The following is a 25,661-nucleotide window of genomic DNA, read 5'->3' as shown; positions in this document are numbered from 1 at the left end:
TGTTCGCCTTGGCCACGGCACGACCCCCCAAGAATAAAGCTGCATGTAGTGTTCCCCAGGGATCCTTTAAATGGAAACACTGTAGTGTAACAAGGTTTATCACACTAGGCTCAGGTTAGTTAGACAGGTATAGGTGTAACATACCACCCCCACAGGTTTCAGAGCAGCGTCAAGAAACCAACCTGGTACGCCTGCCCTACAAAATTTGTATAACAGAACAGATGTTGGATTGGATTGCATAATCTTTTAGGAGCAGAACAGAATGTGCTTATGCACAAACTGAGAGACTCAATAACGGAGCTTGTGGAACCACACAGGACGTGTCACAAGGTGACAGCAAGCCATACTTGTAGGAATAAACAATGAATAATAAGAAGTTACACTATTGTGGAATTATTTAAATAAAAGCATACAAGTTTAACGATAGTTTGGACTAATAGTCATGGTTAAAGGTGAGATGAGGTAACCTCGTTTTACAAAATCAATTTTAAGTAATTGTAGTTCCGGTTGTATCAGTTAATAACGTTCACTAACAACACGGTATAACAAACAATAAACAAACGTTGGACAATTTCAGTGCCTGTACATTTGCACATAGGTTCATGATTGCTGTGGTTAGCATTATGTTTTAATCAGGGAAGGAGGTGCTGAGCGAATTTAATTATTGGGACTGATTTGATGCTATACGCGTCAGTTCCGCGTCCAGGTCATATTCAGGAGATAAGACGTTAATTGTAAGTAAATTAAAAAATGGGATTGACTCGATGTTTCAATAATATATACCTTAGTTTGAGTTTATATGAACGGTGGAACGCCAAGGCTGGAATAAGACTCAATCACCTACATTAAATAATTAAATATAACTCAATTTGAAAATATTCAATAAAACGTGTATTACCTGGTTAGTTAAGATAGATCACCAGAATGCCTGGCCATTATTGGCAGTAGAAAGGCTGATAGAAGGAGATGTTGCTGAGATATTGCTCAATTTGAAGTAATCGCAGGATAGTAATACAACGGGAAAGGAAGCAGAAGTGCTCCTGGCCACAGTGTGCTCCTTGCAGCAGCAGTAAAATCTAAAAGCTAGCTTCTATTTAACGAGCAAGGAAATTGGATACGCTGTCCCAGTGGAGAGCAGGAAAAGATTGGGATGAACAGCGGGACTAGTATAAGACTCTTACCGTCCAAGTTAATGTAACTTAATTTGCAAGTAGAAAGGCTAAAACGAGGAGAAATGGCTTATGTATTGTATGAAGGTGACAGAGGCTGTCACTGCTGTTTGATAGGCACCAGGGCCGGATGACGTTTAAGTGCTTGTGTGCTGGAAACTAAGGAGCGGGTCCATTTAGTAAGTACAAGTAGCACGGGGGGCGTTCCCAGCTCCAAAAGGAAAGTTGAGACAACCAAGTTAAGTTGCAGTGCAAGGCCGCATTTGGTGGGGCATTTCCAGGCGTAAAGCATTAAGCCAGTCAGCCCTGGGAATTAGGCAGGCGTACGATTAGCTACGATTTTGTTCAAACTGGGGGAGAGCATATCGACCACAAATAATTGTGGAACCAGAAAAGCTTCACGAAGCAATGCTGTGATTTCCGGTAGAATGCGGTATGGATGGGCTTCAGGGATAAGGCCATGACCTTTCTGGAAGGGGCATTCTTCTTCGACCTGCGGCGAACTGGGACAGGAAGTAAGGAGGGCTGGATAACTCTTTATTCCACTTGCGTTGGCACATCTTGCCAGGAGTGATTGTCAAAAGTTTTTGCCTTCAGCCAACCTAGGTTAACACCCATCTACTCCAAGCTAATTGGGCATGGTGGTATTCGGCCGCATTTTCACAGCCCAGTACTTGGCCCCTGGGGTTGTCAGTGTCGGGAATTACGAAATTTCACTGAACTGGAGGTGGGCTTGGTGGTACACGAGCAGAAGTTTGGGAGTGCAAGCCTCCACCTAGGGGGTGGCTGGCTGATTCTGATGAACTACTTCAAACGGTTCACAGCACTGCACGTGGGAGAGTGTCAATGACCTGTGCATACTTCAACCAGACACCCGTGTATGGCATGCCCCCAGCTACATAGTAATAATTGAGAGAGCAGAGAGCGACCATGAGCATGACCAGAGACGTGCTGCTCTCCACAGGCATTTGACAGGTTAATGGGCAAGGCTAGCGGAAAAGCCAGATGTAATGTCATCATTTAAGGCGGACGTGCCCCAGGTATTGGCAAGATAGAGACACTGTCAACTATGAAGATATGAACGAAATCAGAACTGGGGCTCACAACAAATCATTTGATAAAATAAGACGTTTCATTTTTCAAGCCACTATGGCGGCACCACAAATTACCTATAGCACAGCAACACCGGTATAACAAGGACTGTAGGCACACCTATTGACCCTCCAGCAGCAATAAAGTCCGAAGCTAGCTTCTATTTATCAAGCGAGGCAATTGATACGGTGCCCAGTGGAGAGCAAGAAAGGATTGGGATGGACAGCGGGACTAGTATAAGACTCTATCGTCCAAGTTAATGTAACTTAATTTGCAAGTAGAAAGGCTAAAACGAGGAGATGTTGCTAAGATATGGGTCAGTTTGCAGTAAACAATAGGATAATACCATGTGAGAGGAAGCAAATTTATATACCCGTGATGTCAGCTTGTGTTTATATACGTAGGTAAAGTGGCTGACTCACACGCTACCTTCACCCTGCTGGTTGGGATGTAGCTGTTGGGAACACAATTACAAGCCGGGAAGGCACTTAATTTGGCCAATGGAAGAATCTCAATAGGATTGCAGGTCTATAGGGCCGAATTCACCCATGCCTTGTTACCAATGCCGTATCTCCCAGCCTGAGAAACAGATTTAGGTGTTGCTCTTCCCGCTCATGCCTTTCTTGGAGCCAGGGAGTTGGGAATCATTCACATATTTGGGTCCCCGAGCTGAGAGATGTATTCTTCGGCAGCTCAGTCAGTCATATTGGCTTTATCGGGAGTCATGACAAACGGCGTCCGATTAGCAGTGGCGTTATCAATGTTTTGCCCAGCCAAGAACTCATGCATCCCCCGCAGTAACAGCAGCAACTCAGGACCCATGACGCTATCCATCATCACCTTTGTAGATAGAGTGGAAATTAAACCTTCATGCCAGGATATGAAGGGAAGCGATGGATTGAGGAATTCAGCTATGGTTCAGTTCTGGCTCCATATGCAGGTGCTAGATCTTCAGAAATACATTAGGATGATCTGCTGTGGCTTCGCTTAGAAGGTTAGGAAAACCAGGCACGTCTAAGTTTACATCCTTTGTTCGACTGCCCTGGGCTTCTGAGTAATGTTGCAAATTAATGCAGTCTGTTACGGGTTACAGAACAGGTCCCCTAATTTAGCCCATTATAAGCTGGCTCGTAGGGGTAGGGCACAGATAACAGCAAAGGGAGGAAGGGGGGCTCTGGCAGCGACGGTAGCCTCCCCAGAGCTGTGGCGGAGTTACAGGGCGATCTGGATGCAGACGGGTACAGTAAGGGTACCTCTGCGACAGGCGGTACAGTAAGGGTACCCCTGTCCGGCACAGTAAGGGTGCCCGAGCCAAGGTCCAGGAGCCGAAGGGGGTTCTGGGAAGACCGCGACGGCGCCCCGTTAGTCCTTCGGGCGGTTGGGGGGCCTGACCAACCGGGGGTGTGCCACAACACGCTCCGCCCCTGTCGGAAGGGGCGGGAGTAGGAGACAGATCACGTGACCCAGTGGATGATCTGTAAATAATTATGTGCCACACTGCCGGGCATCGACCCACCGTGTGTGCTGGCTCACCAGGCGGGCGGAGCAGCAAGGGGCTGCCTGCCCTGGATCGCCCGTAAGATAACCCAATTTTATTATCATACTGTGTTGTATGAAATAAACCTGCAGCAGTTCTTCACCCACAAATAAAGTGTCAGTGTAATCTTTGGGTGACGTCTGTGTATGCGTGTTGACTGAAGCGGATGACGGTGTGGTCACTATGATGTGTGATCGTGATTGCGATCACTTTCGCGGCCGCACGGCCGCTTTGCATAGCCAATAGGTCTCGCTTTTGGGACCTTATAAGAATTTAGTTATGCAACTGATGCATAGCTAAACACTTATAAGGTCCTAAAGGCGAGACCTATTGGCTATGCCAATGCTTGTATTTTTTTATGATATGGAAACCACTGAACTCCAGGTAGAGGGTCACTATGGTGCCAGAGAGGTCAAAAACGAATCATTCACAAACTGACTATCTGCTGCAGCTGAAGCAAAGCACTCTTCGGCTCTCCAAGGGCAGAAGACTCCTGGTCGACATGGCAGTGTCTGTCAAGGGCCCAGGAACCTCCCACTGCTTGTCTTGTGCTTACAGGCACCAAGGTAACCGTGCCATGTCTGGAGCAAAGTGCCTGGCTGCAGCTCTAACAAAAACTTTCCCTCAAATACCTTGCATCTTGGAACACTCGGCAGGACAGGAAAGTTTCCAGTACCTTGACATCTGCAGAGACCAGCCCGAAGAGCTAGGCGCTCAGCTCCACCTGCAGGGCTTCAGAAAGGGCCCATGGACTCAACCACATCCTCGTCTACAGAGCGAACCCTGGGAGACCTGCCCCACAGTAGACATGGGTACTAAGCTTGCTGCACACATATGCTTCGCGACTACGATGCAAGGGGTCGTGCACATGGCACAAACCCCCTGCGGCGCGCGGTATGTGATGGAATCATGCCTTACATGGCATTCCTCAATCTGTTATGAGATTTGGGAGGGGGCACATCTGGAGCACATCAGCACAGTGCAGAAGCGTCAGCTTTCATGTTGCACATCACATTCCCAGAGCAGACACAGAGACCTTGGAAGAATGCCAAAATAACACAGGTTACTCAAGATTGAACGACCAAAATGAGGCACAGCCATTTCCGAGGACCACAAGAAGGAAGGAAGGAGGGAGGCAGGCTTCTTCAGTTACTCTCCAGTGTAACCAGTGCTTTCCTAGATTATATGTGCCCGCTGTGTGCCAGGGGCGCAGGGAGGATGCAACGGTGGGCATAAGGCCAGGGAGGACTTCAGAAAATTCATTGAACAGTTTGGCCAACAGCAATAAAAAAGGAAATGATAGAATCAGGCATGTGCTTAATTACTTACTTTGATTAAACAGAAAGCGAATTGTGTCATTGATTTTTTAGCGCTTGATCAGCAGGCCCCAAGCAATCAGCGCAGTCGTTGCAAGTGCAGGGTCTGGCCACTCTCTGGGGCACATTTAGGCTCTGGGGGCTCCAAGTATGCACGGGTTTCACAAATGTGCCTCCGTACACCTATCCACTCCCATCATCTGAGATCCCGCGGTATCTCTAAACTTGCTTATCTGTTAGCATGATTTATTGTTAAGAAGCTATCAGTACTAAATAGATAAATTGGAGTTTGTCTCAACAATATTTTAGAGCTACCCCAGCTGTATATTGTTTGCAAACCAAACCAAAATTTAAATGCATGTATTTTTATGAGTAAAATAATGGGGAGGGCGTCAATGGGGTACACAATTTGGGGCTTTGCTTAGGTGTGTGTGAAATCTCACAATTTGTTTCCTGGGAAATTTCCCAAACTTGCATGAAATTTTTGCAAAATTACATTTTAAAGTGATATGTGGTTTTTTTAAAGTGAGTGCACACTTCGAGTAGAAGTGTCTTGCAAGATACCAGCAGGAGAGTGCTTCACGCAGAAAATGTCCCTCTTTGAAGCATTTTCTGTGCGAATCTTTCTGTTGCTGGTATTTTACGAGACACTTAAACTTGCAATAAAATCGTGACTGAAAAAAAGTGAAACAAATAAATCTGATGCACACATTCTAGAAATATCATTCAAGCCAAAAATCTAAAGTTTTGCACATTTCACTGATGTAATATAAAACCTCCAAGGCCTAGCTTTCATGCACTGCAGCAGACAACGTCCTCTTTGTGGTATGTAAGCAGTTGTGGGTGGCCAACAGGTTGGATGGGCTTCCCCTTCTCCATTTCTTCGAATAGCCACCATTAAACTGCCTAAACCCTTGCCCAGTAGAATTTATTCTGGCCTCACCTCAATAAATCCACTAATCATGAGATAATACGGCATCTTCGAAGCCGCAAAAACACACAAGTGGTGGATGTGTTTGAAGTCGGGGTGACGGCAGGGCCCAATTCCAAGGAAAGCAGTTTTTATCAGTGCTTAGAGGGACACTCTGCCAAATATAGACAGTGAATGGCACAGCCCCAATGAGCACACATTTGCTGTGTATGGCAGGTTCGAAACAAGGATGGGCCTGGTCACTGGTGCTGGAGAACAGCCAGCATCTTTCTCTGCCCTGTCCCTGTGCCCTGTCCTTCAACCATCTGCACTGTAATCCCCTGCCTTTCCCATTCTTATCTTTACTGGTGCTTGCACTGGTCTTCCCAGCTCAGGATGCAGTGATCTTTGGCCCGCCACCGCAGGACTATGGGAGGAGCCAGCCATCACTAGTCCCAGTCTGCAGTGATGCAAAGTGAGGAAGAGAAGAGTAAGTAACAAACTTTGATAAAGCTAACAGGACTCGCATTGTTAATCTATTGTCTGACAATGCTCTATGATGAAGCTGTGCAGCACTGGCTTTTTGGCTCAGCCACTGAGGAGGGCCATATCACTACGCATGTGCATGCCTACGGAATGCCGCCAGTTTTCTTTTCTTTTTTAACCAATACAAGAACTTGCATATGCCTCTTGGATTGGTAAATAAAAACAATAACATTTCATTCGCTTGAAGGCCATTTTTGGAATGTTGAGTGGCCTAGCAGGACATGGCAGCTGCAGGACCCTCTGAAAAAAATAAAGTTAAAACTTTTATTTCTACAACTTCTAGGAATGGATAACGATGTAAAACATACAGTTTTTCACTGTACTATTTCACCAGCTAGTTTTCAAATATTTCATAGGGGAGAATCCACTCAGAACATCCCACGGGAGGGTCAGGCTCACCTATAAAGGAATGCTATACGGCAGAGTTGCCACTTCAGCTCTGTCTGCTTGTAAATCAAAGGCTTTTATCCAATTTTTGACTTGTGATGAAAAAGATACATCAAACACACAAAAGGTGATGGGAGAAATACTTGCAGTCAGTATGACCACTGGCAATTGCTCAGGTAGCATTCCAACCCATCGTTCTTCTGCCATATGCATATGGCTGGGTCGTAACTGAGGTGGCATGGCGGACAAAAGAACTATGGGTTGAAATGCTACCCAGAGTGTTTGCCAGTGGTTACACTGATTTCCAGCATTCCTCCAGTCACCTTTTGTCTGTTGCTGTAACGCCCTAAGTGGCAAGGGTACGTTGGTCCTATGCTCACTGTGCCACTGGAACCAAGCTACACCCGACCGAAGATCCTCAATCAGGGTGAAACCAGTCTTGGGTTGGTTGTGGTCTGGTTCAGGGAGGAGCTGGCCTGGCAGTTACGTCTGAAAAAAGAACAGATGATGGATGGAATGCAGAACAAATCAAACATTCACTCCCCAGTCACGGATCTGGGTTAAATGCATAATTTATTTATTTGTTTGCTCACCACGCCATTCTAGTTCAGAACCAGCCATATGCAAATCAGTCGACCCTGCTCCCCATGGCTGCCAGGCCAGGTCCTCCCTGGACCAGACCACAACCAACCCAAGACTGGTTTCACCCTGATTGAGGCTCTTCGGTCGGGTGTAGCTTGGTTCCAGTGACACAGTGAGCATAGGACCAACGTACCCTTGCCACTTAGGGCGTTACAGCAACAGACAAAAGGTGACTGGAGCAATGCTGGAAATCAGTCTAACCACTGGCAGTCACCTTTTGTCTGTTGCTGTAACGCCCTAAGTGGCAAGGGTACGTTGGTCCTATGCTCACTGTGCCACTGGAACCAAGCTACACCCGACCGAAGAGCCTCAATCAGGGTGAAACCAGTCTTGGGTTGGTTGTGGTCTGGTTCAGGGAGGAGCTGGCCTGGCAGTTACGTCTGAAAAAAGAACAGATGATGGATGGAATGCAGAACAAATCAAACATTCACTCCCCAGTCACGGATCTGGGTTAAATGCATAATTTTTTATTTATTTGTTTGCTCACCACGCCATTCTAGTTCAGAACCAGCCATATGCAAATCAGTCGACCCTGCTCCCCATGGCTGCCAGGCCAGGTCCTCCCTGGACCAGAAACAAGAATCCTGGGACCGGTTTTGGGGTATCATCCCTCAGCAGCCAGGCTATCTTGAATCTGGTGGCATAGTGAGTACGGGACCCACGTCTGGGCAAATCCTCTCCATTTAGGGCAACAAATGCAAAAATAACCGATGATGGATGGAATGCTAAACAAATAAAACATACACCCCCCGTTACAGATCTGAGTTGAACCCATCATTTCTTTTTGTTGCTCGCCACGCCATTCTACAGGAACAGTCCAGCCAGAACTACCAGGCCAGGTCCTCCCTGGATCGAAACAAGCATTTTGAGACCAGTTTCGGGGTATCACCCCTCATCAGCCAGGCTAGCTTGAATCTGGTGGCAGTTTTGTTTTGACTGTTCCTGTGGAGCAGGTTCCAGGCTGATTTGTACAAGGCTGGGCCAGTTGCGGCTCCTCGTGCGAGTGCTGCGGGGCGGAGGGAGGGGCAGGGCAAGGGGTAGTAAACTCCGGCATAAGGTCGAATGGAGTTCAGTTAATAAATAAATAAATAAATAAAATGAATTTCATTGCGCATGCTGCAATGCAGTGATGCAATGCAGTGCGCACAATGAAATTAGTTTATTAACTGAACTCCCTTCGGCCGTATGCCGGAGTTTACAAACCCCCACCCTGCCCCTCCCCCGCCCCTACCGCACTCCCATGAGGAGCCGCCACTGGGCTGAGCCCCACCTGAGATGACAGGGTGGACAAAAGTAAGATTGGTTGGAGTGCCACACAGAGTGGTTAGGCTTATTGCAAACATTTCTCCCCTCACCTTTTGAATGTTTGCTGTAAAAAGTACAACTAGGCTTAATATCCCCAAATTTGTAAGAAAAACATCCATGTGGGAGCCGAACCCCATTGTTTTACTGCACCCTAATATTTTTATCCCCCCCCCCAAATTTACCTCTGGCGGCTAGGCTCCTGCACTCTTGATCTTGAGATACGAGTCACCACCCTCCTGGATTTCAGTGCCAACAAATTAGCAAAGTATTAAAAATAGCAACTGGGACTACTCAATTAACTGAGTTCTAGATCAATGAAATGTTGGAGTTTTACGACAAAAAAAAAAAGTAAAATGGACATTACGATGAAAAGCAAAGTATCTGCCATGAAGGCCCAGACACAGAGTACATAGTCACAAATCTGAATTATTCTAAATCCTAATAAATAAAAAAAAAAATGTCATAAAGACAGCATAGCTAATGATAAGGAAATGCTCTCACTAAATGGACAGGGTCCTGTGAGGAAAACAAAAAGTCTGTCAATAAATGGACAATATCCCCAGTAGGACAAGGAAATTCACCCTCAGAACCAAGGGTTTTTAAACAAATGTTATGAATAGCTAACAAGCAAAAGCTGCTAATTTAGTATGGCATGAATAGTGATTGCACATATTGAGCAAATCAAAATATAGACCATATAGGCCATAACAAATGTATTAACATTAACCCATTTCTAAGGAAAAACTCCATCAGCTTCAAAAGCGACAGCACAGTCTGGACATGTACAACACAATATGAAACATTTAACAACAAAGACTCATATACTAGTGTGTGCTAGAAGGCCTACATCGGAACGTCAAGCGGAAGTGTCCTTCAGTTGGATTCATTTAGCAAAAGAACAAAGTTTCCTTCAAAACACGTGCTCTCTAATGAAAATAACCAGTTGCGCTGCAGTGTCCTGCGAAGACTGTGTGGAGAGAAGACACGCACCGGGACATTGATAGGGAGTAATGAGCCAAAGCAAGATGAACAAAACACCATCCAGATTTGTAAAATGGTGTCTGCAAAAATGTGGCTCAAATAAACTATATTAAGAAACCCACTTCTAAGCACCTAATAAAACGTTCAAGTGCAACATTAATAATTCATTGGTTACAAATATATTCATGATAAAAATCATTAGTGTCCAAAAATAATCTTTCACCCAAAATTGTGCATTTAGAAAAAGCTACCACACCCTCAACAACCGGCGCAAGAGGAGGATGAAAAGGAGTTTGCTGCTCTTGCATGGCGCAATTCAGTACAGGGATTTATGCCACACTAGGTGGAAGCGGAGGGCATCAGCCACCGCTGTGACCAACTCATCCTCTTATTATACGATAATAAAATGCTGAAGCATGTAAATGAAAAAGCCAAGACGACGATAAAAACCAGTTTTACAAGGCAGAACGTATCTCAAGTATGTACTTCCAGTAATGATCTCTCAGAGAATAAAAATCCTCGTCTCCTGTATGTGATCATAAACGCAGTCACTGCGACGCCATACTGTCTCACCCAAGCCTTCTTTTCAAGCTACCTCCAGCAATCTAGTACACAGAATAGAATAAAGGTGGCGTTTATAGCATGCGGTTTGGCTTCAGAGTATAGAAACAGGGCAACCGATGCCCAACAGACCTGGTAGGATTACAAGCAGAATTGACTTGCCGGGATTCTACAGTGACATTTGGGTGTGAGACAGAGCTCTGGAGCAAATTCCGATCAGAAGCTTGCCCATGTCCAGTGACAAAAATCAAAACTCTAATTCTGAGAGGACTGCCATTTAACAGCAAGATAATGCCGCACATTTCTAGCTCTCCTGGGCACTTTGTAGAGGAGATCGCCACCACCAGCCAAAAACCTAGGAACACACATATCTGGTTATATTTCACATTCAGGAAAAGAATGATTACTCTGTGATGGCCACCAGACGAGAACAAAATCCTTGGCATCAAAACTGCTCTTTATCCTGTCAAGAAGACCATTTTGTCCCAAAGGAACAAGGCAACATTATGGTGGAACCGCTCCTTCTTGGAGTCGAGGAGTGCACACCGATGCTGGCAGTGGTTCGACCTCAGAGTTAAATTGCTCCCTAAAACTTAATTTACCGGATTAATTGAAAGTTGAGATAGACGCATACTTAGATTAGTGTCTACTCTGCCTTCTGAAGATGACATCAACAATAATGTTAATTGAGTCTTTTCAATAGGCAGGGAAGGCCTCAGTGTGAGCTGCTGCTTGTGTAGCCCCATATCCTATAGTGGGATACAGAAAGCCCTGCAGCCTATTGTAGCTGAAAAGGTGTAGCAGTCCTGTCTGGGTGAAGCGAGGGAAGAACTGCTGAACCCAAGTCACTACCAACAGATAGAACTAGAAGAAGCCAGTAGATGAACGTTCATACTAGTAAGATAGATGTGCAGAGTGATTGAGAGGGCACGTCAGTGTAAAGTTTGCGTTTAGAAGCACCAGTGCTCTCTTCACACCCCCAGATGTTTACCACTGACTGCCTTACCCTGCCTCAGTCCCCTCAAAGACCAGACAGCCTTCTGGTGTCAAAGAGCTGATCGGGGAAGGAATACCAGGGGCTTCACCCAGTAGCTTGTGAGCTACTGTATCTCTCCAGCGACCTCAGAGTAGCTCACCTGTATGCAGCCCAGCTTATTAAATTAAAAAACATTTGTTTGGTTGGATTATTATCAATATAAAAAAATCGAGATTATACAACACTAGTAATATTAGTACCTCTCAATGCGTTTAATTGAACTTAAGTAGCTCTCAGTACAGAAAAGGCTGGAGACCCCTGGAATAGACAGACCTTGGCCACTGACGTTTTGCCCTCGACTGCACAGTCATACCCTTTCTGGGTGGATGGACCAGAAGCCGGACATACGTGTCTTGAATGAGCAGTAATATGTGCTGTAGCCACCCATGGGCAGAGTGAACCACACCATATTCTATGTTCCCCATACTGGTATTTATTTATTACTCTTCACAAGGAAGAGACAATACCTGATAGAAATCCAGGGTATAGAATCTGCATGCACCAATCATCAACACCAATATCCAGTCGCAAAGATGCACTGAGCCAGGGACAGCTGCACCCTACCTCTTGCTTCTATGGGAGGATAGAATGTGCACTCAGCCATACAGAACAAAACAAGACAGGGTAGCAAACAGTCACAGTCTGGCATTACCAACCAATTACAGTTTTGGATGACACATCCTCATGCATGGCTTAAACAGAGCAGAATGCACTGCAACAACTTTTAATCAGTTTTGAGCAGGAGTGCGTAACAAGGATACCAGCAGTAATATTCTGCAACTGAACAACTATATATATTTACAAAAAAAGACAAAGGTTACTGGGCGTTATAGTTCGGGTCAAATTTCACTCGTACAAAATCAGTGAAAAGCAGCCGTTATAGCTGAGCTAACTACAACTTGCACACCCGCAATGCACTGCTTATGACCTCACATATTACATCACTCATGACATGGTCAGTGACATCACTGATGACATCACAAATGACATCCCTGATGACATCATCCACAGAATCGAACGCACCCACTCACACCCCCATATAACTTTTCGCACACCCACTCCAAGAGGATATATGCCTGCGTCACCCCGCCCCCATTATCTACCATTGCAGCCCCAGGGAGGTGGCGATCCCTATGGCTGTGGGGGGCAATGAGGCCCATCTGCATTTATTAGTCATTGACGCCCTGCGGAGGTGGCAGTCCCGGGCCTGCAGTGGGCCGTGTGGCCACCCACATTATTTGTAATTGAAACCCCAGGGAGGTGGCGGTCCCCAAGGTAGCGGGGGAGCTGCGCAGCTCCCCCGCATATACTTATCTGACTGCCCCTGGGAGGAGGTAGCAGTCCCCGGGGCTTTGAACAGCCTGAGGAGGGAGGCCCCGTGTGCCTCCCTCCTATATTTTCATAATGCCCCCAGGACCTAACCCACCCGGCGGCCTAGAATTAACAAAGCGCAGGAACCGTGCTTTGTTTCAGAAAAAAATTTGGCAGGAGTCGCAGATTCAGCACGACTTCCACCTAATATCTTTTTTTTAGAAAAATGCTATTGTGGCCCTGGGAGGTCCATGTGCCCCCCCCCCCCCCCCGAGGCCTAGTGGGTCAGGGTGTTTCAACTCTGCCCCCTTTTCTTTTAACGTTTTTTCTTGTGACTCTGTTCAACCGAGTCACAAGATGGCTGCCAACACTTTCTTGGTTTGAAGTGTTGTTAGCCAATCAGATCTCAGCACAAGACCAGGAGAGATCGAGGCTCCCCCACATCCCTATATATACAAATGGGGATTTCTATACATTTCTCAGCAACTACTGAATGGATTTACACCATTTAGCAAATAAATTGCTTTCTGGACCAAGAGGTAGCTTTCTGCCAAATTTGGTGTAATTCCGTTCAGCAGTTCAGGTTGTAGTCGTGTCTAAAGTTTCCTATAGAAATTAAAATGGAGGGAAAGCGTTCTGGGACCCCCTTTTTTTCCCTCGGCCGCCGCTTGATGGATCACCCCAAAATTGTCAAGACAGCAGCTGAAGTGAGCGTCAAACTAGTTTTGAATAATTAATTGGCAAATGAAAAAGCGCTCTTCCTATGAAAACTACATCCGAACTATAACTAACTACTGGCCAGTAGATATTATATCTCTCGATATGCGCACACACACACACAAATTCATCTCAAGGAGCACTGCAGAAATTGCCTGACAGCTGATCCCAGAAACATCCATTGTCGGAAGCACCCATTTCAAATTGACTGTGGATTGGGACATTTAGTGCAAGGGAAAAGTTCAGAACTTTTACTACAATAAAACGTTCCTCAAGCCTCGTTAATTTGGAGTTGCCCTGGAAACTACAGTAGTTAAAAAGGTGGGTTTATGGTGGGAATCAGTTTTCTTAGACCCTCCATCTATAACTACTCTCAATAGGTTAACAACTCTGTTTATGGTTAGTAAATTACTAAGTCCACTATGCACACTGGCCATTAATGGCGCTGTAGAATTCATACTACAAAAAAGGGCAAGTGACAGGATATTAATGCAAATGCAGCAAAGTGTTTAAAGATCTTCTGAACTTTAGGTTATTTGGCTGATGGGACACGTCTGTTGGTGACATATGCCTGAATTACCCTATCTGCAAAGAGAAGGCTTTTTGTCTGCAGAACGAAGAGAACCAGCTGGATGATTTCCTGCTAATTTGCCATCAGGGATAGTTCTGCTCAATAGAGGGTGCTGCTGAACTGACACCCACTGCATAGCAGACAGAGCTTGACCAAGGCCATTGCACTCTTTCAATTTCAAGAGGCTCCACGTGGGAGAACAATAGACAGACTTAAGTCTTCAAATTAGCACCTTGGAAAGCCAAACAAGGATTGCACAAGTGCACTCTAATCTTGAGGAACAGTTATATTAAGAACCCTTCTGGTGAAATTATAAACATCATGAATGATGAGAACAACCAAGCCTGAGTGAGGATGTTGACTTACATAACCAGAGTCAACTTTGAGATTCTTGACCCCAAATTTCTTCTTTTCTGTTATAGCGAGTGGGGTAAGGAAACCCAATAATGCTGGACAAAACCTGATAGTTCACAGTGGGGTCTCGATAACGAGGTTGCAATATTTATGTTCTGCTTCCATTTAGTTCTAGTCTGTTGTAGAAATTCCACAGCCGAAGACACCATCTGAAACCGTCTATGGTGGCACTCAGATCACCCCCTACTATAGGTTAATCTTCTTGTCATCTGTATATATGCAGAATCCAACCTCCAACAACTGCATTAAATAGTTTTTTACTCTACCTAGTGACTCCTCTCTACTACTTCCCTCATTACTAGAAAAGTGGTTACTCACCTGCAAATGTCTTGTTGTATATTGGTAATATTCACAACTCACATGTAACGTACTCAAACAACAACCTGCCAGGAGATTTCTGTCTATTTTATAGTTGTTTGTAAGAAACCTGCTAGCAAGTACTTGGATTATCTAGGAGCACTACAGGAAATACTAACAGCAGACAAAACTAACACAACAGAGGCTCACAAACCAGTAGCCTGTGGATTTGTAAAAACGTACGATGTAGGTACCTGTCAACAGCAGTCGGTACTGGGGTATCCGCTGAACAGGCTTGAGCAGGTAGTGTTTCAGTGCCAGATTAGCACAACGAGGGCTCAGCTGAAAGGCAAACATCGAAAAAGAATTGTAACAAGCCAGACGAATAAGTCATTTTATGTTCAGCCATTCAACAGTCAAGGCAAGGCCACCCCGTAGACTGCATTGTTGTACTCAGTACCTCATTCCAAGGTTATTTTTGCACAGACAACAATCACATACATTGGAAACACCCAAAAATACTAGAGATGACAAATGGTCGATCAGTCCCCTAGGCCTACTACTCAAAGTGTAGTTTATTTACAAGGATACCATCTCAAGATCTAAGGCAGTCAACTCAGGAGAACCCTCAGTCAAACAATTATGTCCCCAACTTCTTAGTCTTCCATTCTTCTATTTTAAGTATGGGGATGAAGTTGAATTCAGTGTTATTGCAGCAGTCTGGCTTACTTACTGGATTTATAAACCACACTGGAGTGGGGTCTTGAAGTCTCACGATGCACTATGTAGCTGTAGTTTGCCTCAAACTGCTGCTTACGCATTCAATGTCCCAACGGTTAGTACGTTTTCACTTTACATAGAAAACCCATGCTTGGGCCATAAATTACTAGCAAAATTCATCCAAAGGCACATTCACATAGGTGTAAAGCTGGAAGGCACACCAGAAAAAAGTCCATAGGTCTTTGTTGTAGGTAAATTTTCTCCTTTATTCCCAAATTATTTATTTCTTTTCCATAAAAACAGCCAAGGATTACAACCAATGTTTTTCTTTCAGACCAAGTTGAACTTCATCAGAGCTTTATATCATTTGTGCTCCTTTGTATATGTCCTCACAAAAGGTCTAATATTTCAATGTTATTGCAGCAAAATGATCATTTATGTAGGCTGGGGTCAGAATATCACCCCACCCCAGACACCTGAATCCGTGACCTAATATCACTCTGGTCGGCAACCTCTCTATCCACGACCCGCAAAAAAAAAAAAAAATGATTTTGCCGGTTGTGAATAGAGACTTTTCTTTGAATGCACCCTCCAGTGATTTGTTCTTAAATATTTCTGTTTAACAGATGTGTCAAGCAACGGCTGACATTTTGGTTGCAGTGCACTACACTTTGAAATTGAAGGGAACTGTGTGGAGGTGCGGGCCCAAGGTTCCACCGTTGCGAGTGTTGAGTAAAAAAAAAAATAGGTGTGTAGCTGCTTTAAATCCAAAGAGCTCAGCTGACATTTCTACACTGGATGTAACAGGCGCAAGCCGACCTACAGAAATAAGGAGATACTCCAGAAGAACAATGCCTGTGAAAGGGTGGTTGTGTCTAGGCCGCGTCACGTTCAACAGGTGGTCAACAAGAAGCAGGTGTGCAACAAGAAACCGGTGAGAAAATGGAGATGGGTGTGCAAAGGAGGCAGGGGTGCAAAATAAAGCAGGAGTACAAAAGGAAGCAAGTGGGAACAGGGAGTACTATTCTTGAACAATTGGACTTTACTACATACATGATGGACAGATGATAGATTGAATTTCCCTTCACTACTGCAATGTGTAACCCTTAGTTTCTTATAATTCATACAAAGAAGGCAGCTAACAGGTACTTAACCTGGGGCAATTGAGTCTCTCGCTCTAACAAGTGTTATGTTTACTGCAGAGAACTAAAGGTAAACAACTAACCTGAAAATAGAGCTGTACCTGCCAAAATGTTAATCATCTTAATAACCTCAGTCCCAGACCACCTTAACTCTCCCCTCACAGGCACAACCATCTGCAAGATTGGGGTGCAACACAGGCCACTGCAGCCCCTGTGGAGCAGGGAGGCCCTACCTTTAGGATGTCCTCTAGTCAGCAGGCCCCTGACCACATTCTGAAGGGGGTGGGACTATCTTTGTGTTACACCACTGCCTCAAGAAACAAACAGTGCAAAGAGCGAGAATCCAGACATTACCTCAAACTCCTTCACCACTGCGGCAAACCCCGGGTTCCTTTTACAGTGTTCATCTAGCAGGGCAATGTTCCTCTCAAATTCTCTAATGTATGTCGAATACATTTTCAGATAAGGGCCTTTTGTCACAAAAATATCTGCAATTTTCTGATGTTCACTCCTAAAAACGGAGGAGAGAAAATGTTGTGAATCTCTGCTTGTATAAAAACATTTGCTCAATTCCCTCCTGAAAACACCCCTCGACGCCAGCAGTCACATAGAATACGTTTCTCCTGTCACAAGACTTGAAATAACTAAAAATATAGAACTGTATTTTGCACAAAAACATTTATTGTGATAGTCTGAAGATCCTGGAAAGAAAACGTTCTTAAACACAAAGAAAAATGTGTGAATGTCAATGAGAGATCGCAACGCTTAAAATTAAAACTGCAGTTCCGCTACAAGACTTAAAGTGGTATAATGAAGAAACAACAACAGGTTAGTGTGATTGTAGGATTACAGGACCAGAGATCACAAATGTAAATGTCTTTGTGGGGCCCTTTATCAGTTTCGTTAAGGAAAAAGCTAGCATTTATCTAAATAGTAGTTGTGTGATGTGATGCCGGCAAAATAATCTAGTGGTATGTTTTGTAAAGTGACAAAGTTAATAGACAGTACATATAACATTATGTTTTACTGAAAAACTTTTCAGCGAGAGACATGACTAACTGACTACAATACAGAGGCGTGTATGGTGCATGTCCTATAAATTAAGATATATGGAGTAAAGCATCCCTGAGATGGAAAGTCACATAACTTTTCTGGATTTTTTTTTTTTTTAAACAAAAATGCATAAAAGCAGCACTCCACTGGGAGGATGGGGTGGGATGTTTACACTTCTAATTTGAGAAGTGCTAAGCATCATTGGCAGACGCAAACTTATAAGCAATTTATTCTGCGTGTTCTTACCAGTGGGCCATCCTGTCTTTAAGTTCTCGAAGTACATCCCGGTTGAGTTCGTAGAGCTGGGGCAGGTAGTAGAGGATTTGGTTCAAAATCTTGTCCTCGATCACCGGCTTCCCCTGCTGCCTGGATGCGTGGGCGACGGCATTCCGAAAGTCCTGGCGAGCATCCGCAACAAGATAACAAATAAACAATGGACAATCACACACAGACAAATCACTTCCTTCGCCAAAAATACTTCTGAACAGAGCAAGCGCCATGGAGCGAATCCACATTAATTTTGTGTGTGTATATATATATATATATATATATATATATATATATATATATATATATATATATATATATATATATATATATATATATATATATATATATATTATAATATTTTTTTTACCAGCTACTGTGTGTTTTTAAAACCGTAATACGAGTCAGTTTGGGGAGCAGGATTTTCGAAACCCCAGGTAAATTATAGGTTGCTGCTTGGGTGCTCCTCCATCCATACTAAAGAGGCTATTGTTTAGGCAATTTGTTGCACTCTGGTGACCTCTACTGATAGTGCCTACCGTTCCTCTAATCTTGCATCACCCTATACTGAGATGATCAATATCTACTACTCAAATCCAAAAACCAATATAACGTGTAACATGTTCAGTATAAAATGCTCAGTGTTTTATTATTTAGGGGGGAAACAATCTAATTCACAATAGTGCAAATAAAACTTTTCGAAGTCCTGTACTAAGTGCAAACCCACCATCGAGGGCCTTTTTTAAAGGTTGGTTGATCTTTCTGTTGCTGGTATAGCAGCATTTGAGGTTTTGGCTAAGAGGTGAATCCAGCCATATTTCCCATGGAGCAGGTTCTAAACGTGTAGCCCTCTAATAGCGAAGCTTGTGACAGCTGCTCTCTAACGTCTAAGATGGGGTAACATACCCAGTAGTGGTATCTGCGAATGTTAAGTGCCCGGTTATAGGGTTTGTTTCTGTGACTGGGCTTCAGCACTGCCATATCTCTGGATTTTCCCAAAGGAGATGAGCCTTCTACAGTGTTGTGTAGTGGGCCCAGGGCCCACATGCTAGTCAACTGAATGACACAGTCTGGTAGTACACTGGTTAACTGGCCACGAGCACGTGCACCCGGGCCTTTTATTAACAGGCTCACGTCACTTGTGACGCCTGTGATGGATGGGTGTCAGGTGCATGTGTGTCCAGCCCTCGAGGGAGTGGCTGGAAGTACAAGTGCCTGCTGAGACACTTGAATGTGTCCAGCAGGACACAACATTCCTCGCAAATTTTAATGAAGACAAAAAACAAACAATAGTCCAACCTGTAGGGGTCAAAAACAATTAACTCTACACCACAGGGTCCATCAGCTTCTCGTGTCTGGCAGCAGGAAGACAGCAAACAGGGGCTGGTGAATCAGAGTGCAGAAGGTCGATCTCGGCAGGCACTCATAATTTAACCTGAGTGGTTCAGGACACGAACGCTGGCTTGGAGACAAAAGCTGCACTCTCGTACCATGCCATTGGGAACATGTTTTTTGGTCTGAGGTGACTCCCCTTCGCTGACTTAGAGGATGGCATGTGGTGGGTACTAACAGTCCATTAAACAGGGTGCGTCAAGAGCATGGTTGGAGTCCATGGTGAAAGTTCACAAAAGTGTTGCTGGATCGACTGAAGTCTCTGTGAGAGTATTTTGTTGTATCTGGTAACTGGTCGGTGGGGCAAAGTGTCTTCCAACTCTCCCGCCTGGGGAGGCCCTTTTTCGGGTTTGCCACGGGACTGCTTGTGAGCTGTGCTGGGGCTGCATGTGTGCTGACGTGGGGCAGCTGCAAGACCACCGAGGAGCCAGTACTCAGTTGCTCGCACAAACAACAGGGGTGGATGAGTCTTGGTCAAGACATGCTCTCGCTACCGCAGTTCAGGTGTAAGCCAGGTCAGCAGGTGGCCTCTGGTTTTGCTTGTCGGCTGGTTTAGCAACAGTGTAGGACTCCAGCCCATTGGTACTCGAGATAGTAGTGTTTGATGCATTTGACAAGGACTGGCGTGATGGCATTGCCAGCAGTGTGGTGAATCTAGACACCAGTTGGTAATGACATGCCTTGATGGTTGCAGGCCTTCAGTCTTGAGTCGATCACCTGGAGCGGGGGTGGCCAGGTGCTTCCATTTCCTTTAGGGAGACATCTGCATCCGTGCACTTGGACTTCTTGAGCTAGGAGGACGTAGATGACAGTAGCGTGATGGATACGCTGAGGAGATGTGAGGCATTAGACTCTATTCGCGCAGGCTTGCGGCTTACTCTCAGTCTCCCACTGTGTGGTCACCAGGTCATTCTCTGGTTATCACCCACTTCCCTTGCTGTTGGTGTGCCAGGATGCGCTCCTTTAGCAGCTCGAGTTCTCTTCAATGTCCGGCCCAGCCACTCATGACTTCCCCCTCCATAACTTGGTCGGTTGTCAGATTCTTAGTGTGGACCCTCCGGTCACACTTCCACACCTCATGTTGGGTGCGGTGTCATGCACATGGCAATGATGATGCAGTTGCCATTGGGCCTGGACGATAGGTGGTGACGATCTTCTAGGAGAGGAGGTTTCTGTAGGGACTTCGCAGCTACATGTCTCTGCCCTGCTGAAGCTGTTCTTTCACCTCTAGCATCTGCGGTCAGGAGCAGGGATGCCGTCCAACTTCGACTGCTGACACTCTGGGATGGACGGTCGCACTGGGAAGCGTTGGGAAGAGACGCGGTTCGCGTTTGCTGCGGCTTATGTTTGGTTCTCCCAGGGGGCTGTGACGTTGTTCCACCTTGGTAGCTGTCTGGTGTCTCTGGGTATGCTCTTGGCTTGTGGTGCTACAAGTCCTTGTGCTTCTCCTCTTATTTTCCTTAGCGCACCTGTGTTTGTCCAGCTCTTCCTGGTGACAAGATTGTCACCCTTCTTTTCGCTTCTTCCTTTTGGGTGCAGTGGCATGCACCATGTTCCAAAAAGGCCAACAGGGCCCATCAACTTCAATGGTCTCTGGACCATGCGGGCGAGACTTCCGTCGATCTTCTCTGTTGGGTGGTAAACAGCCACTTGTCTCATCTGCTCCCTCTTCAGGCAGCTTCTTGAAGCTCCTACTCCGGGTGTTCCCTCTTCTGGGAATGACTTCCACGGGCAGTAGGGAGCTGTGGTAGTGGCTGGCCACTTGGAGTGTGCGAATCTCCTCTTGCCTGTATTGGGTCACCGGAAACTCCATCCTGAGGCAGTGTGAGGGAGGACACTGTGCTGTCTTTGGCCCACTGTGGAGCTTCACTGGAGCAGGAGAGATGTGGATGTTCTCCTTGCTGCCTTCACCAATTGCGTCTTCTCTTTGGAGATGTCTCTCTCCTGGGCGCTCGCCTGTGCTGACATACCTGTAGGTGCATGCGCCACACACCTCTGACATCGCGCGCTTCGTCCTCTTCCTGACTGCCCTCTTCCGGCACTTGGGGTGTCCCTTTGCTAGCTTGAAATGTTCTCTGGTCACCACTTGGGCGTGTGGCGCACTTTCCTTGCGTGTGGTGGCATCCACTGGAGTTTGCGCAGTCTGCACTTGCCTTTCTTGTGCTTTAGGTGGGGATTGCTCGGTTGTTACCAAATCCATTGTCTTAGCTGGGCTTTGCTTGACCACTTGACACTTGTCTGGACTGGTGCAGCTTTGGGCTTCATGGGGCTCTTGCAGTGTCTCTGCACCTTGCTTTTGCCAGGATGCACCTTAGAGGGCTAGCGCCTTTCAGGCATGTACTTTCTCTTGCGGTTGTTCACCAACAGGGGTATGCAGCCCGGTCTTAATTGTGGTTGACAGATGGGTACTGGTGAGGGGCGCAGCAGACGGTGCTTCTTGTGCCTTCCGTGGGCTTGCTGGCTGACTAGCGGGACTTGGCTGCTTGAGGTGTCACTACCTAGTGTGTGGCTGGACTCTTGGCCGCTTTTAAGGTTGGTGGCAGCTGAGAACTTGTTGGGTCTCTTTACTGTTCAACAATTGACTATGCACTGCAGGCTCTCAGATGAGCGCATGGTTCGCAGTACTTTGAACAAACATCTGCTTCGTTGAGGCTTTTCTTTGCTCACTTGCTTGCTCTTCCCTTTTCTACCAAGAGGCTGCCCCCTTGGCTCATTGCTGCTGTGAGCTCAGAGCACTGTAGTTCCTTTTAATGTCTAGTGCTTAGGCACCCGGAAGTCTCTAGTGCCAGTTGTATTGAAAGGTTAGCTCGCCCTTCACTTGTTGGGGGCATGGGATGGAAGTGTGTTTGAATGTACACCTCCTCTTCAGTGCTGTGACATTCGGTTGCCTCTCCCAGCAGGGTGCACACGATAGCTATGAGCACTGAAGGCTGTCTCTTATTGGTTGCTTTGCACTGGGCAGATGCTAGGTGGTGCTGTAGGAATATTCTGGGAATCTGCGGCAGTTTTCCTCGCTCTGCGGGTCCGCTTGGCTCTCTTGAGCGCAGTAGGCATTATTGAAGGCCGCCACAGCTTTCCTTCATGCTGTGGGACTCGTGGCTCAGGCAGTTGCGGTGCAGGAAGGTGCTGGAACTGCAGGGGGACACTGTGCCTGTACGGTGAAGCGGCGCTTGCACTGTGCTCTTATTTTTTTTCTTTTTTCTTTTTAACTGCTCGACCCTCGTCTCTCTCAGCTGGGGGTTTTGTGGCAATGCTATTACGCTGCAATAGTATTTCCACTAGCTGTGGGCTTCTATGCTCACTGGGGAATGCCGCACCCCTTTGCCGGACTTCTGCTCAGTCCACGTGAAGTCTTGTGCTGGCCGGCAGCCCCTTCTTGAGCCAGCAGACTCCTCTCTCACCACCTATGCCTTTAAACGGGTGAAGTTTTGTCACTGGCTCACCACTCCCCGGAACATGTAGCAACCGGCAGGACAGCAGCTACCTCCTGGCCAGGTACGGGGTATATTAGACAGCACCATATGGGGGCATTCTTCAGGCTGGCATTATCTGGGGCCCAGTCAGGCGCGATCGGCGCCCTGAAGTCTCACTGCTGCGGGCCGTGTCTAGCTGGATGGCGGTGGGGGCGTACACGGCAGGCGCAGCGTGTAGTGTCTTGCCCTAGTCACGGGCACTGCCTGTTGGACACTTGCCTGTGGTTCCGTTTACTGCCCCACTCTTCTCACTTGAGTCCGTGGCCTTGCCACAGGGGTGGCTTCACTAGCGCTTTGCAGCGGTGCTGACGGGACACTCTTCCTCAATGGGGCACCGACTCTCGGCCGTCAGTGCATGCGGCAGCAAACCTTGCATGGGACCGCAACACCTCCAGGGCATGCACGGTGTCGCGCAGGCAGGTGTCAGCAGGGTTGGGCTGCTGTGCAGGGAAGTACAGTCTTTGGTCACCCACCTCAGGGCCGGTCGGCTTCACGGGCCATTGCTGGCGCGGGGCTGCCTCCTGTTGGGCCAACTCATCTCCCCACCAAGAAACAGTTGAGCATCAGCCGCGGTGTGCGCAGGGGTCAGACCCACTCGTTGCCAATGTCGTGTAGTGGACCCAGGGCCCACATGCTAGTCAAATGAACGGCAGAGTCTGGTAGTACACTGGTTAACTGGCCACGAGCACCTGCACCCGGGCCCTTTTATTAACAGGCTCACATCACTCGTGACGCCTGGGATGGGTGGGTGTCAGGTGCATGTGTGTCCAGCCCTCGAGGGAGTGGCTGGAAGTACAAGTGCCTGCTGAGACACTTGAATGTGTCCAGCAGGACACAACATACAGCTCTAACTGAGTACGGCTTTATTTTGGTTGAGAGTCCGGCCGTTTTTGGGCCTCCTCCCCTAGCTTCACATCTTCGCGACTTTCACTTTTCAGGAAACGCCCCTTCTTAGGCCTGTGCGCCTTCACGTAGCTCGAGGCAGTGGGAGCTATTTTAAGTGTTTACGTTACAGTCTGTGAGTCCCATTGACGAGGCCCACCTGCCTCTCCCTGAACCCGACAGCTGCCGGGCCGGGCTCGGCACTAGGAGAGCCGCCCTCGCCTCCGGCAGAGGACAAGCAGGAGGGCTCCGATCCCCACAGTGACAATGACGCAAGACTGGTAAAGTGACAGGTCTGTCAGCAGCAAATGACAAACAACAGGTGCGCAGGCCGCCCTGAAACTCACACGGGGCTCCTTAAATAGCAGACAAAGGGTTACTTCCACAGCACCTCGGCAGGCCGACGACAAAAAACAAGAATCCATCAGCCACACGATTTAAGGCAAGGCTATTTTTACCTCAAAAATCTATCTTCAACTTCTGCCAGAGAGCGCAGCCAGCTTTGGGCAACACCAGAGAACAATCCTGATAAGGTAGCTAGGCCTGACCACAATGCTGCAGCAGGGTAGCTTTAAGACCGAAACACCACACGCAAGATGCGTCCTTCGGGCTAGACACAAGCTTCACAGGTGGCCACCAGAGCTGGACACAGTATTCAAGAAGAGACCAGAGGACATTAACAGTCAGAGCTGTCTCGGCCCCAGTTTCAGGTCTGTGTGGGCTTCTGGAACATATAACTTCCCTCTGGAGCCGTCCCCACACACAGCAGGAGACAGGCTTGTGAAGTCAGCAATAACATTAGGGTACGAACTTGTAGTGTGTGGGTCTGGAAAAACATCCAAGCGCGGAGCAGTTGACGCGCAGGTGGCTTCATAAATAATGCCCAGTTTCCGGCGCTGCCCGGGATATCCGCTCAGCACGAGGAGGAAAAGCTTTGCATTGTCACCGACAGGTCCACGCAGCGAAATCAGATCGGACTGCCTAGCTGCAGCCAACATTTCAAGGCTTTCATACGTCAGATTCTGGACCACAACATCCGGACAAAAAATACCTTGCACCTGGCTGAATAACTTTACTCTCCTGGTGCTTGTTGCAAACTCTTCCCTACTGTCATTGTCCACAGACTGCTTATGTGGTGGGGCCTTTAAGAGTAAGAAAGAGAGAAAGAATACAGCAGTAACGGAGTAAGGAGATGCGAGAAAGAGAGGTTAAGCGAGAAGAGAGAGCATAAGTGATAAAGAATCGAAGGAAAAGTAGCAGGAGAAAGGAGCAGGATGGAAGAGGAGCAAGGATGAAAAAGAAGTAAAGCTGGAGAGAGGATTCAAGAGGGAAGGAAATGAGGGAAGAAGCTGTGGGGAGCACGAAAAAGGAGGTGTGTAAGAGGAGGGGAAGGGAGACCAACAGAATAACAAGAGGGGAAGAAAGAGTGTGATAAAAGAAGGAAGGAGCAGAATAATGAGGTCTTATGGCTGGACAATAGGAGAAGAGAGAGAGAGAGTTAAAGAATGAGGGGGCAGAAGAAACGAGTAGTCAGCAGGAGAAAAAGATGCAGACAAAAGGTAGTATTTTATGAAAAATGCGCTGGAAAATGCACCATTATTTCCACTTAAAAAACAATAAAATGTAGGGCCATTCAAACCCTTACTGTAGTGTCTGGGTTCTCTCGTTTTGTTTGGTCAATCTATGCAGTATGGGGGCTAAGGTGAAAAGTTTTACAAGTCAGTTTTTGGTTCCCAGTCCGACCCTGCTGAGTACATCTGTTTATCATAGCATATAGTGGAAATCATGGCTGATAACTACATCTCCATAGTGCTTTGTAATTTTCATATCATATGGCAAGGATATCATTTTCTAACATCATAACTGCAATATTGAATATAATTCATGAGGAAAAATTTATAAACTAGTAATATGATAACCAATTATATATAATTTGTGTT

The 25,661-nt window shown here is 46.5% G+C and overlaps 1 protein-coding gene across 2 annotated transcripts in view; it reads right to left on the bottom strand.

The window, feature by feature from the left end:
* The window catches only part of FGD6 (FYVE, RhoGEF and PH domain containing 6), a 221,018-nt gene that overhangs the window by 58,729 nt on the left and 136,628 nt on the right, over positions 1 to 25,661 (bottom strand). For both annotated transcript variants that reach the window (XM_085653387.1, XM_085653388.1), the window contains exons 6-8: positions 17,954 to 18,105; positions 17,009 to 17,165; positions 15,047 to 15,134 (exon numbers count right to left, since the gene is read on the bottom strand). In XM_085653387.1, coding sequence (XP_085509513.1) covers positions 15,047 to 15,134; positions 17,009 to 17,165; positions 17,954 to 18,105 — 397 coding nt within the window. The remainder of the gene's footprint in view (positions 1 to 15,046; positions 15,135 to 17,008; positions 17,166 to 17,953; positions 18,106 to 25,661) is intronic.

Source organism: Triturus cristatus, chromosome 4_1, assembly GCF_964204655.1.
Source record: "Triturus cristatus chromosome 4_1, aTriCri1.1, whole genome shotgun sequence".
In the NCBI taxonomy this organism is placed as follows: domain Eukaryota; kingdom Metazoa; phylum Chordata; class Amphibia; order Caudata; family Salamandridae; genus Triturus; species Triturus cristatus.
This window is presented reverse-complemented; position numbering and strand designations above follow the sequence as displayed.